The sequence below is a fragment of the Indicator indicator genome, chromosome 13, assembly GCF_027791375.1.
Source record: "Indicator indicator isolate 239-I01 chromosome 13, UM_Iind_1.1, whole genome shotgun sequence".
Classification (NCBI taxonomy): Eukaryota; Metazoa; Chordata; class Aves; order Piciformes; family Indicatoridae; genus Indicator; species Indicator indicator.
Genome location: NC_072022.1, coordinates 23344072 through 23357135, shown reverse-complemented (window position 1 = coordinate 23357135; position 13064 = coordinate 23344072). Strand labels below are relative to the sequence as shown.

The window sequence follows — 13064 nt, the reverse complement described above, 5'->3', positions numbered from 1 at the left end:
TACAAGTCATACTTGACTTGGTCAGAAGCAGCTCTCTGCTATGAATTATTATGCTCTAGTTCACCTACCATAGCCATAAACTGATTGTATTCTTTTCTCAGAGAGCCCTCTACTGACCTGCAATGCAGTGTGTTGAACTGAGCATCAGATACCCCAAACGATCTCTTGACTTGTCATGTAAATACAAGCCCTGGAGCCAAGGTGGAGTTCAAATGTGCAGTGAGAGCAAAACCACAATCGGTACTGCTGAATTGCTGAGAAGTTCTGAGTTTTCAAAAGTTGATAGCTGTAGTGAAAAGGGAACATGTTTGTGACCAGTTTTCTATTCCTTTGTCTAATCAAGGGAATGTGGTTCTTCAGGTGAGTAGAAAGGCAAAGACCTGATTGTTTTGTCCTGCTCTTGTCTCTGACTTGTCTTTTATGAGTCAGTTAACTTTTTTTTGAGGGAGGTGATGATTATTAGAAACAATGATGTAGGCTGATTATGCAGGATTTTTTTCTTTGACAGTAAATTGAGATCCCACTATTAAAAATGCTTATTAATATATCATGAGTCTTATGGTTACTGCCATTCAACCAGTAATACTAACTGTTAAAATTATGTTATTTTCAGGAAATCACAGATTTCATTTAAATGGACTCAATTTCTCATACTTAATTTAAAAAAATCTGATACCATGTAGGAAGTTGGGGTGGAAGAGGGCAACCATCAGCAAGGAAATTCAGGAAATTTGCCTGTGTTGTCGAAAAGATTTCTTTAATTTTGCAGGATGGAAGGCTGATTATTGCAGCATTTGAGATTGCTAATGTTAATGAGATTGTTAATGTTCTGTGAGGAGATCTTAATATCTGCAGAGATTTATTTCCTGTTTACAGGGCTGTGGACACTGAACCCATTGATTTTGTTTGGGTCAACGTCAAACTATCTCAGCAGGTCACCTTGCTAGTCAGTACATGTGGAAAGAGAGACCCCTCGATGCAAAGAGATGAACACCAGAGATGAGGCAGTGCAACAGCCAGCCATAAGAGTTAAACCTTTTCATTTGCCTTCACCAAAAAAAAAAAAAAGAAAAAGAAAAAGAAAAAAGAAAAGAAAAAAGAGGAAAAATGTGTTATTTTCAACACATTGTTATTGATCACCCTAAACAGCACAGTATCTTTTTTCCTCATCCATGAACCCCCATGGATAATGTGTGAAGGGAGAGATGCAAGCTGCAAGAGCAATATGCCTGGTGTCAAAGGAAGTTGAGGCTCAGAACTCCAACAAGTTGCTGAGTATCACACACACAACAATTACAGGGATTGTTTGAGTTGGTAGTGGGGAGCCCTACATGCAGAGCTCTGTTGAGTCTGTAGCTGAGCATCTGCATAGGTCTACTACGTTACTTTGTTATGTTATCTGCTTTCTAATATGAGTTGTCATGGTTTTGGTAGATCAACTGCCTTATTTATGTTAATCTCTCTAAAAGTGCACAGGGAGCAGTAGGGTAAAGTGTTGTTAATATTCACAGAATAGAACTATACAATAAAAAATTAAAAAAAAAAAACCAGCATACAGGAAGGAAGTAAAAGTATGTTGCAGAGGTATATGGCTTGAAAATGTAAAGGAATTGCCACTGCATCACTCAATTTACAAGTATCTGTGTCTAATTGATTCCAGCAGGTAAAAATTAGAATACAGCACTGCTGAAGAGCAGTGTTCACAAAAGGATAAACGTGGTAGTTTACCTGTTTTTTTAAGTTACCTCCTTTGTAACCTGGCATATGAAGAGATCTGAGATGTCTGTTTAGGTTTTAGCACTCTTAATGTAACTAAAAATGTCCTAAAGGCTCAACACTTACACCCACTGAGGTTTACATAGCATGCAGGCTTGATATAGCACAGCTCCAAATTCACTAGACCAAAAGAAAAAAACAAAACAAAACCAACAAAAAAATCCCCCCCAAACCCAACAACAAAACCCAAAGCAAAACTAGCATGTGAGCTTCTCTGTTAAAGAAACTGCCTGCACATTATAGCTGATGTTTATTCTAGCAGATTGATCTCTATCATGCATAATATTTTCATATCTTCCTATCCACTAAGTATGTTTTCATTTTATTCATCTTACAAGTTTGTCATTATATGACAGAATAGAAGATGGGTTGCCATGCCTGTGTTGTCTGTAAAACCAGATAACATTTAAGAAGTGTCTCTGCAAGACATGATCAATAACAGCATGCCCCAAAAGCAAAACTGAATCTGTGTAAAAAAGGCTGAGTGGAGCTTTTCACATTTTTGTATCCTGGGTTTTTTTTAAGTATTCAGCTTTTTGGGTTTTTTTGATGTTGCTTGCCAACAGACATGCTTTGAGTTGTTAGTAGGCAGCTTGGATACTTGAGGAAGCAAGCTGCACGGAAAACTCAGTTTGACTCACTGAAAAAACAGGTGTCACCTACTCACCAGAAACATAATTTCTGTGATGAACCCCTCCCTCAACTCCATTTTAGTTAGGTTCCTTATTTACATTGTAAAATGACTGAAAAGAGAAAGTATACTTAAAATTTACATAGATGAACATATTTGCTGTATTTAGTCTAGTTGTTGTTTCTTGTCAATCTTTTGGAGAGTGCTCCAAGTCCAATCTATGTCCCTGAGAGCTGACTTTTATAGTGAAATCAGACTCATAAGTTGGGTTGAATTGCATGAAGAGATAGTTCATAAATGAGTGGGTTATAACACTTTGGAAGAGAGAAGAACCTGTGGTTTCACGTAGGAAGTATCATGAGATACTAAATAATATTTAACACTACATTTTTGGAAGTTGTTTTTTTGGAGTTGGAGATAAAGGCAGAGAGAGTCATTATTTCCTTCCTACAAAGGTGTTCACACTTCAAGGTAAAAGACCTTGAAAAACTGTTACCTTGAAATACATTCTTTTGAATATTCTGATGTACTTTGCAATATACAGTAAAACTCTGCAGTTACTTTTTAGAGTAATATTGATCTCTAAAGTACTTTTAAGTTCATGAAATACATTTTAGTTTACTGAAGAATACCTTTCTCAGAGCCAAGTGCAGTGCAGAAGTTATTATTTTATTGTAAATTGCATGAGAAAAGTGTTTTGAAATCAGTTAGTATTTGAAGGATGCATTTTCCTTTTTACTCAATAACTGTGCAAATTTTGCATCAATTATTATGTGCATTGTGTGTGTGTTATTATGTATAAATGTTATTTGAGAAGCTGTCATTACTGTTATAACCAGTTCAGTGTGGGAATAGAATCAATTATGCTGCTTTAGCATTTCACTTCATTAAAGGAAAAAAAGAAAAGTTATCTTTACTCTTTGCTAAGTTATTCTTGCATTTAATAATTCAATAGTCAGTCTGAACCGTTTTTCAGCAGGGAAGAGGGGGCAGAAGCTGGTCTTTATTCTCCATGTGTATTCAGTGTTGTACTCAGGGGATTGGTATATCCAGAAATAAGACTATAAATAAGAAATCAGTAGCCTTTTCTGTCTTGCTGCGTTATGTGGGTTTGATATATGCTTCTGCAGCATTATTACTTACAAGCTCGAATCGATGCTCTGAGCTTTCCTTCCTGTGATTGATTTCTTCCAGATTAGCCTACAAAGTATGTGATTTAATAAACACCACTGTTACCTGTTTACTGACACACACAGGTCTGCAGCATTACGTACAGAGGTGCTATAAAGCTTCCAAAGTGCTTCAGTCGGTCATAAGATTTTGACGCTATAGCTTCGTTTGAATAGAAAAGAGAGAGCAGCTTTGGTTTTATGTAGTCAAACCCAAAATAAACTTGCTTGGAAGGAATAGAAATAAGGCAAGAACTTACAGAAATCAAGCCAAATTCTGTAGGAGATAATGATGAAAAGGAAAAATGCTTACTATTCTTCTCTTCCGTGTCACTTTCATGCCTCTTAAAAACACTTTCTCTGTATTACATCACAGTAACAGATTGAAAAGTATCAGTAGCACTCTTGAACTATAGATGTCCCTCCCTAAAATATACTTATGAATATGTATCTTGGCATTAATTTTTAGTGATTTTTTTTTGCAGCAATAGGGCATGAAGGAAGAATTCAAGTGTTTAGTGTGATAGAGTACTATTTAGGGTTCAAAGGACTTGACTCCATATAGGATGCTTCCTCTTTGACAGGATATTGTTTCATTGCCACAGTTGGTTGTTCATAGTAACCTAAAGGTTGTTAATGTTTTAGGCAGCTGTATCTTGAAAGAGTTCTGTGCAGGACAAGGAAGAACTCTGAGTGGCATCTGGACAATTAGAACCAGCTTTTTTACAGTTGCTTGTGGCTGGATTAAATGAACCTCTTTTGGATACAGTTCTGCACAGATTTTGGATTGCCCTAATAATTTTAGATTTTGTATTTCAACAATACCTCTCTGATCTTCCTAAGACCAAAGATTTCTTGTTCTTTTCAACCCAGAAACTTCTGGGTCATCACAGAAAGAATAACAACCTTCAAGCATTAAGGGCCCATGCAGCTGGGCAGTTTGGAGAAAAGCTTCATGTGAGATTACTGTGTAATATTTTAACATAAATGTTCAAACACAGTATTTTTTATTGTCTTCCCTCAAGTTCATTCTTAGTTCTTCAGGTTTTGTGATGATGACCTGACATATCATTATTCCTCCCTACTTTTTTTTCCCCCTCACTGTATATATGGTGTAGTATTTTTCTTTATGCCTTTTGCACTATTGTATTCTCTAGAGGTAAATCTCAATAGCTTCCCTGTATATCTCTGTTGAGATGTAGGTTGCAGTCTGATATGCAGCATATTCCTTCAGTCTTTGTACCCAAATCAGTCTGTGGCCAGGTCAGTTTCTTAACACTTTCCTAGAAATGTTGTTGGGGTTCTATTAATGTTGCTCCAGGAAACTCAGAGTTGATACATTATCCTGTTTGCATACACTTTTCTGGGAGATGATTTACCTTTTCAATTGCTGTACTATTATTTCTAATATTACCTAGGATTGTTGTCTTTTCCTACTACTTTGTAGTGTAGAGTTAGAATTCTACTTTCAGTACAGCAACTACCATACTGCATTTGAAGGATAGGTTGGGAAGTATTGTTCAATATGATTCTACTCAGTCCATGTTTTTATCAACACAATTGCTATCACCTGCAGCCATCATTACATTCTAGAGCACAGCCCTACAGCTGTTTTTGTCTTTTTTGTTTTTGCAATATGAAGATGATGAATGGAAGTTGCTTGCGTGTTTTTGTCAGTGTGTTTTTATAGCTCCCATGGACAGTGATAGACTTGGCAGCCTGGAGACTAAAATCCTCTGTTTAATCACAGGCTAGGTATAGTACAACAGAAAGGCATAGTTCTATACACAGCCCCTCTAGCATGTCTAAGCCTTGAGTTAGGGAGCCTATCTTCCCTAAGTGAAAAAAGGCACTCAGGCCAGTCAGTCCCTCCTGGCCTTATCTCTGGAACTGTTGAAAAGAAGCATTCATGCCACTGAGTTTCGTGACAGGTGCTAATGTCTAGTCTGGAGTGAACTGAGAGTTCCCTTTCACCCATTTGGGAATTTCTTTCTGTAAGTTACTGAGAAAAATGCAGGTTCTATCCAGTTTGGAAGTTGTACGTCTGTGTGTGTCAAGTTCTCACGTTCCTCTTCAAAAGGCAGTGGGTTTTCAGGTCAGCTTGCATTTAGCCATGGGCTTGATCCAAAGCTCATTCATGTCTGTGATGTCTGGGGGCTTTTGCACTCGTGTAAACTCTCAAAATCCAATAACTAAAACCACAGAGCTAAGTAAAGCAGAAAACCTCATTCCTATTCTTAGAATGTTGTGATGTTTTATTTGAAAACAAAGCAAAACTCAGGTCCTTCAGAGACTCCTGCAGCATCCTAGGTCCACAGAACAAGTACTGCATGGAATTCTTTTGAGTGGTTATAAATGCTAATCTCTTACCATTTTTTAAATGTTTTATTGCAAAGCAAAAATGTCTGGGTTATATTTTTTTTTCACAAAGATGTGTTTGTGGGGTTTTATTCACTATTCCCTGATAATCCAATGTAGTGAAAGCATGCACTATTCCAAAAGGAGTGTTGGCTACTAAATCTGCGAGAAGTTTTTTGACTGTTTTGTGGATTTTCCTGTGTTTTTCAGCTAACAGGACAAGTGGCTTTGCAAATCGCCAGCGAAGCAGTTTTGCCGTTTAACGCCCTCGACATCGCGTTAGAAGTTCAGAACAATCTTAAAGGTAATTTTTTGTTAGAGCAATACACTGTTTTTCATTAGTACAGGGGGGGTAAAATGGATCTTCTGCTACTTGAATTTCAATTTCTACTCGAATGTTAGCCAGTGATTTTACTAGTTAAACATCATTGTGACTGGCTAGAAAGCAGCCCTGAGGAGAGGGACTTGGGGGTGCTGGTGGACAAGCTCAGCATGAGCTGTCAATGTGCACTTGCAGCCCAGAAAGCCAACCAGAGCCTGGGCTGCATCAGAGAAGTGTGGCCAGCAGGTCAAGGGAGGTGATTCTCCCCCTCTACTCAGCTCTGGTGAGACCCTACCTGGAGTACTGCATCCAGTTCTGGAGCCCCTATTACAAGAGGGATCTGGACATGCTGGAAGGTGTCCAGAGAAGGGCCACCAGGATGATCAGAGGGCTGGAGCACCTCTCCTATGAGGACAGACTGAAGGAGTTGGGGCTGTTCAGTCTGGAGAAGAGAAGGCTCTGAGGTGACCTTATTGTGGCCTTTCAATATCTGAAGGGGGCTACAAGAAACCTGGGGAGGGACTTTTTAGGCTATCAGGCAGTGATAGGACTGGGGGGAATGGAATAAAGCTGGAAGTGGGGAGATTGAGGCTGGATGTGAGAGAGAAGTTCTTCCCCATGAGAGTGGTGAGAGCCTGGAATGGGTTGTCCAGGGAGGTGGTTGAGGCCCCCTCCCTGGAGGTGTTTAAGGCCAGGCTGGATGAGGCTCTGGCCAGCTTGATATAGTTTGAGGTGGAGGCAGGAGGATTGGAACTGGATGATCCTTGTGGTCCCTTCCAACCCTGACTGATTCTATGATTATATAATGCAAAATAAAACACTTTTTTTTCTTGCTAAATAAAGCCAGAAATTATTTGGATATTGGGTTTTTGGTATTTTTTTCCTGTTTTTATTTTTTTTTTTTTTTTTTTTTTAGTGTTACCATGTCAGTTAAGCACTAATCAGTATTAAAATACCATAATTACAGTTAAAGATAACAACCTTTATGACTGAACTTGACTTTAATTTCCTTCAAGGCTTTATTCAGTATAAGCAAGAGGGGGCTTCTGATTCCCATTGCTATTTGGCTCCTTAGTCTTCACAATCATCTTCCTTGTTTTGTTTTTCCACTAACTCTGCTGGCCAAGCCTGCTAACTTTTCTCTTTTCCAGACATGATAAAGCATGATAATTTACCAAGGCATATTGATTGTATTGATTAAGCACTGATACCGAAAGCTCTGTATTTGAACCTGATCTTGGTGTATTTGGATGTGATGGTTTTGAAGCTATGCCTTTAATTTCTTTTCACAGAGTTAGAGCAGAAAAGTAAAATAATGTAAATAAATCACAATAGGATGTAAGAAAGCAAAATAATGATTATTCTAAACACTTCCATCGGAGAAAGAGAAATGTTTAAGAGTCAGTACTCAAAACAAAGTACAGTCTGGTGTTTCTCTGCTAGGCAGTCTGAAAGAGTTCTACGTTTTTCTGTCTGGCTTTGCTTTTGCAGATAACATACTGGCACACTGACCTTGAAAAGCTAAGTTTAACAACCTGTCTGCTTCTTGTCTTTCTTCCTTCTGCCGGGGGGTCTGGGGAAGGCAGGGAATGGGGAGACAGGGGTGCAGCTTTCCTGGCTTTGGCCAGGAGGGTTTTGTGCTGTTTCTGTTAATTGTACATCAACACTGTATATTTGTACATATTCATTGCATTCTGTCGTAGACTGTAGTTTTTGCTTTTTAAGTACAGCTACATTTGCTTCCGAACTGAGCTAGTCTGGTGCTGATAATGTGGGAGGGGAATTTCAGCCCACCACACTACAACATTGGGGCAATGGGCTGGGGTGAGAGATAAGGACAAAAAGGTTGCTGGTCAGAAAGTAAGCAAGTGTCTGTTAATTTGGAAATGAGGCAGATATAATTCTCACAGAATCTAGATTAGATCCTGCATGCTAGATGGAGGATGAACTCCTTGATATGTGACTGCACCATCGAGACTGTGAAGCTATTACTGATATTCCTGTTAGCTTCACATTTCTGGCTCTTTCTGTTGTCTTGTAGCCTTTTAGGGCTTGTTAAAAGAACAAGCATTCTGCAGTCTTTTTGTCCTGTTTTGACAACAGAACCCAATGAAGCAAATAGCCCCTGGCTTGAGCTGCTTAAGATAACAGGGGGTTAAAGGGGGCAGTTTTGAAGCTGTGCATTGCTACTGTCTAAACAACAAAGGAACAATAATCCTTCTTAGCAATTATTAAAAAAAAAAAAAAAAAAAAGTCTTAACTTCAGTCTTGAGGACAGAGGAGGAGAGGAAGTCTAGATTCTACCACTATCTAAAGTTTTCTCTTTCAGTGTCATCTGTCTTCCTCCTCCCATTCTGTCCCTTTTCCCTTATAGTTTGCTTGTATCTTAGTAGCTGTTTGAAAGTAGAGTGGATGCTGAGAGCACATAAGAGGCTTTGTCCTTGGATATTAAACCTTTTGATTAGTTAGCTGCCAAATTCTATCATAACTGTGTACAAACTGAGATATTTCAGAGGCTGAGGTTCTGGTCAGAATTCAATGAACTTAAAGGAGTTGTAAAAGGTACATCCCTGACAAGAACCCCCACGAAATCTGAAAGGCTACTCCAAAGCATGCCCTTGTTAGGACCTCACAGTGGAAATATGTGAGATAGGTAAAACCATGTCATTATTTCCTTTTCTCTGATTATATCTCTGACACAGATTACCCATAGTGTGCTAAGGCCTTTCAAAAATAATTTTTCTATTAATACATTTATGGATCTCTCTCAAGCTGGTCTGTGAAAGAAAGATGGAAGTTCTATAAAGTTGCACCAAAATTTTACGTGTGGTTTCATAGAATGTGATGTCTTATCTCAAACTGGAAGATTTTTTCTGCAGTCTTGAGGTGTTGCCCCTGCAATTCATTCACTCCCTACAGGAGAAAGTATCACTTTTCTGTAATACACATTCATAGAAGTATGATAGTTTTAACTTAATGTTTGCCATCTGTCATTGTCAAGACCTAGGAATCAGTAGGCTAGTAGTGGTCTGAAATCAGTGAGCATCCAAAAAGACAAGTAATTTTAGCTCTGTTGTGCCATATAAACATTGTTTTAGTTCACTCTAAACACAGCAGGGAATAATCATCAAATAATAAGTGTGTCTCAGACTGTATTCCTTCAGCTGTACATGAGATGTCTAGCATTGTTCAGCCTTCTTTCTTTATTTGGAGTAAAAGGAAATTTTGATTTAAGCTGACTTTCTCCCCTCCAACTTCAGTTAGATCATTTATCTCAACAACTTCAGGGGAGGAAAAATTATTTTCTAGGCTCTAAGGCCAGGAGGATAAATTTTCTCCCAGCTGTTCGCTTCTGAGTTTTGTTTAATGACTTTTTTTCATGACTTTCATGTCTCATCTGTCTCTGACTTGTGTCTAGTATCAGTTTATTTTTATTTTGGAAACCAATAAGACAGTGGTGCTTTTTCTGCTTACCTAAATGAGAAGTTGTGCTTTTTACCATGGCTCATGAACTTTTTCATTCTTCAAAGGTTTTGTGTTGTTTTAGATTTCCAGTTTAAAGATGCATTGTGTTAATAAACTGTTCCCTTCTCTAGTTTGGTGTAAGCTATAAATGTAGAACAGGGAAGGGGAAATCTGCATGACTTGCTAGAAGATTTATTAGGCTTGGATTTCTGCCTATGGGATCTGGTTGACACATGTTTTGTTATTGGACTTTCTTACATTCTTGAAGTTAAATCATTTGTGTAAATACTCAAGTCATAATTTTTTTAGTCTTCTGGTTGTCCTCACAGAATGATATCTGTGTCTTAATATTTGTTAATACTGCATTTGTTTGCATTTCCAAAGGATTTAGTTCTGTAATGTGGTGGATGTCTGTACTATTAGCTCAGCTAAATTCAATGGGATGCTACTCAGGACTTTATAAACCATTTCTCACATTCCAGATAGGGTGAATAGCAGGTTCTTGGGAAATGTCATCCCTAACATGTTTACATCTGGCTTGAGGCCCTCAGAAATTTGGGGAAATAGCTGTTAAGTGACACGTGCTTTCTTGGCTTGCACACACCAGAGCTCTTGGAAACAAGCCACTGCTTTGGGGTTTACCTGGAAGGAGAAGTTGTGATTGGATAGACATTATTTGTGCATCTGCTTATAGTTTGATGTTCAACAGGAAACCTCATAGTCATAAATGATATGAGGTGGGTTCCAAGGCCCTGGGGCTATTCAGGCTGTTACCTGTCTGATCATAGATGTGATATTTTACAGAAATTCATAAATAGGTTAGAGTTTGAAATATTCTCATTACCCTACACATTCCAGTCATGGTTTTGTGCCTTTCATACACTTGAAATCAAGACCCACTGCAACTTAAATCAAATACCAGCATATCTCTCTAGGGCTTGCATACTATGAAAACCCAATTTATCTTTTGAGAGAGGGGCCAGTCAGGTTGTCAAATCCTGTGTGTGAATGATTCAAATGGTTCTTTTAAGCACTTCTATAAGAGTATTTCTTACACTATGCAAGCACAAATGTATAAGCATTTGTATATAAGTATTCTCTATGTATATAACCTTTTTTACTCAAAATGTATTTATATTATCCACTGAAAACTTCCAAAGCACAGCCAGCAGGACAAGGGAGGTGATTCTCCCTCTCTGCTCTGCTCTGGTGAGACCCCACCTGGAGTACTGGAGAAGAGAAGGCTCTGAGGAGAACTTACTGTGGCCCTCCAGTATCTTAAGGGGGCCTACAAGAAAGCTGGGGAGGGACTTCTTAGGGTGTCTAATAATGATAGGACTAGGGGGAATGGAACAAAAATAGAAGTGGATAGATTCAGATTGGATGTTAGGAAGAAATTCTTCCCCATGAGGGTGGTGAGACACTGGAACAGGTTGGCAGAGAGGTGGTAGAAGCCTCATCCCTGGAGGGTTATAAGGGCAGGCTGGATGTGGCTCTGAGCAACCTGATGTAGTGTGAGGTGTCCCTGCCCATGGCAGGGGGGTTGGAACTAGATGATCCTTGAGGTCCCTTCCAACCCTGACGGATTCTATGATTCTATGAAAAATCACTGTGCCACCTGGACATGCTCCTTGTAGCCTTTCTCATGCTGGGTTTCAGCCTTTTTAAAATGTAGTCTACATTACAGCAATCCTCAGGGGCTGACGATGGAGGTGCACATTTGCCCCTGGCTCAAGAATAACAAGTTCAGTCTCATGGTTCACAGAAATAAAGGCAGCTGGGTTTGATGCCAGCCATGTGTCTCGCTTAGGTGCTGTTGACTGTAGAAGCTGCTGTTGCTTGATTGTTGCAAGTCACTGGGCTCACCCAGACTCATGCACACCCTTCAAAAATTGGTGTTTGTTGCCCCATCATCAGATTGTGGCTGAGTAGCACTGGGCACACATGCTAAGATTCCTTTGTTGTGGATGTCACCACAGGCTGCTGTAAGCAAGTCAGATAAGCTCAAAGCCATCTGTAATAGGTACTGGCCAAGAGAGGCCTATGAAGACAAATTAAGTTTAGTGCAGGTGAAATTTTCAGGTTCTCCCTACAAGGGGAGGGCAAAGGCTGTGATTTAAAGCTCTTTGGCTTTATGCAGGGTCAGTTGTGTGTTGCCTCCTGTGAGTTAGGCCCTTGCCTCTCCTCAGAAGCAACGTTTTGCAGATGTTAAAGCAGTTGAAGTAATTGGGGTGATAATAGCAGGCAGTGCTAGAAGTTTAAAAAATCTGGTTTATGAAAATCCATTTCCAGGAAAGTCTGCGTGACTTCTCACAGCCCTGGCACAACCCATGTGTTTCATAACACTCCATCCTTGGAAAAATCAATGCAGAAACATATCTGTCATTTACTTGATGACTGTATACTCATTGCCTGAAGCTATCTGCTAGTGTTCAGCTTGACATCATTTTACCTGCTTGCCCATATTTCCCTGAGCATTTAGGGTGCTTTCTCCATCTGTCTGTAATGTTCAGGACATTTCCCTCTAACGTTCACACCTGCAGAGGTGAAAAATGTGACAGTGAATTATCTGGATATATGACAGAAACACCTTCTTTGCCATGAGACACTGGCATCTTGTCTTCAGTATCCTTTCAAGGATATTACATTTCTGTACTGGCAAATTTTTCATCAACCTCTAAAAAAACAAAGAAAAGATTAATGGCAAAGAGCATTGTCATGAAGAAAGCATTTGGTACTGATGGGAAAAGATAAGCAGCTATGCAGTATCAGTAAGCTTTATGCATCTCAGCACCTCTGTACAAAGTCATAGAATGCTTTGGGTTGGAACAGACATTTAAAAGTCTTCCAGTACAAATCCCCTTCAGTCAGCAGGGTCATCTTCAAACAGATCAAATTTCTCAGATCCCCATCCAACCTGACCTGGAATGGTTCCAGGGATAAGGCATCTACCACCTTTCCAGGCAACCTGTGCCATTGTTTTACCTCCTTCATTGTAAATAATGCCTTCATTTTATCTAGCCTAAATCTCCTCTCTTTCAGTTTAAAACCATCAGCCCTTGTCCTATTACAATAGGCCCTACTAAAAAGTTTATCCCCATCTTTCTTATACACCCCTTTTAAGTATTGAAGGACCAGCATAAAGTCTTCCCAGAACTGTCTCTTTTCCAGGGATTCCTCTGTATTGCTCTGTATAATAGTATGTCACAACAGCCTTTTTAATGGTAGCCTCTTTGAAAACAGACTTGTAGCAACACCAGATTAGTTTGTTCGGGCAGTAGCAGTCATGGTAGCAAAATTGAGGCTGATGGCAACATATTCTCTGCACTGAGGATATCCATGG

At 39.2% G+C, this 13064-nt stretch overlaps 1 protein-coding gene across 1 annotated transcript in view; it reads left to right on the top strand.

Annotated features, from left to right (window-relative positions):
- NAALADL2 (N-acetylated alpha-linked acidic dipeptidase like 2) overlaps positions 1–13064 on the top strand; it is a 287262-nt gene that overhangs the window by 252183 nt on the left and 22015 nt on the right. Inside the window, exon 12 of the mRNA XM_054385754.1 lies at positions 6145–6238. Within this exon, the coding sequence (XP_054241729.1) occupies positions 6145–6238 (94 nt within the window). The remainder of the gene's footprint in view (positions 1–6144; positions 6239–13064) is intronic.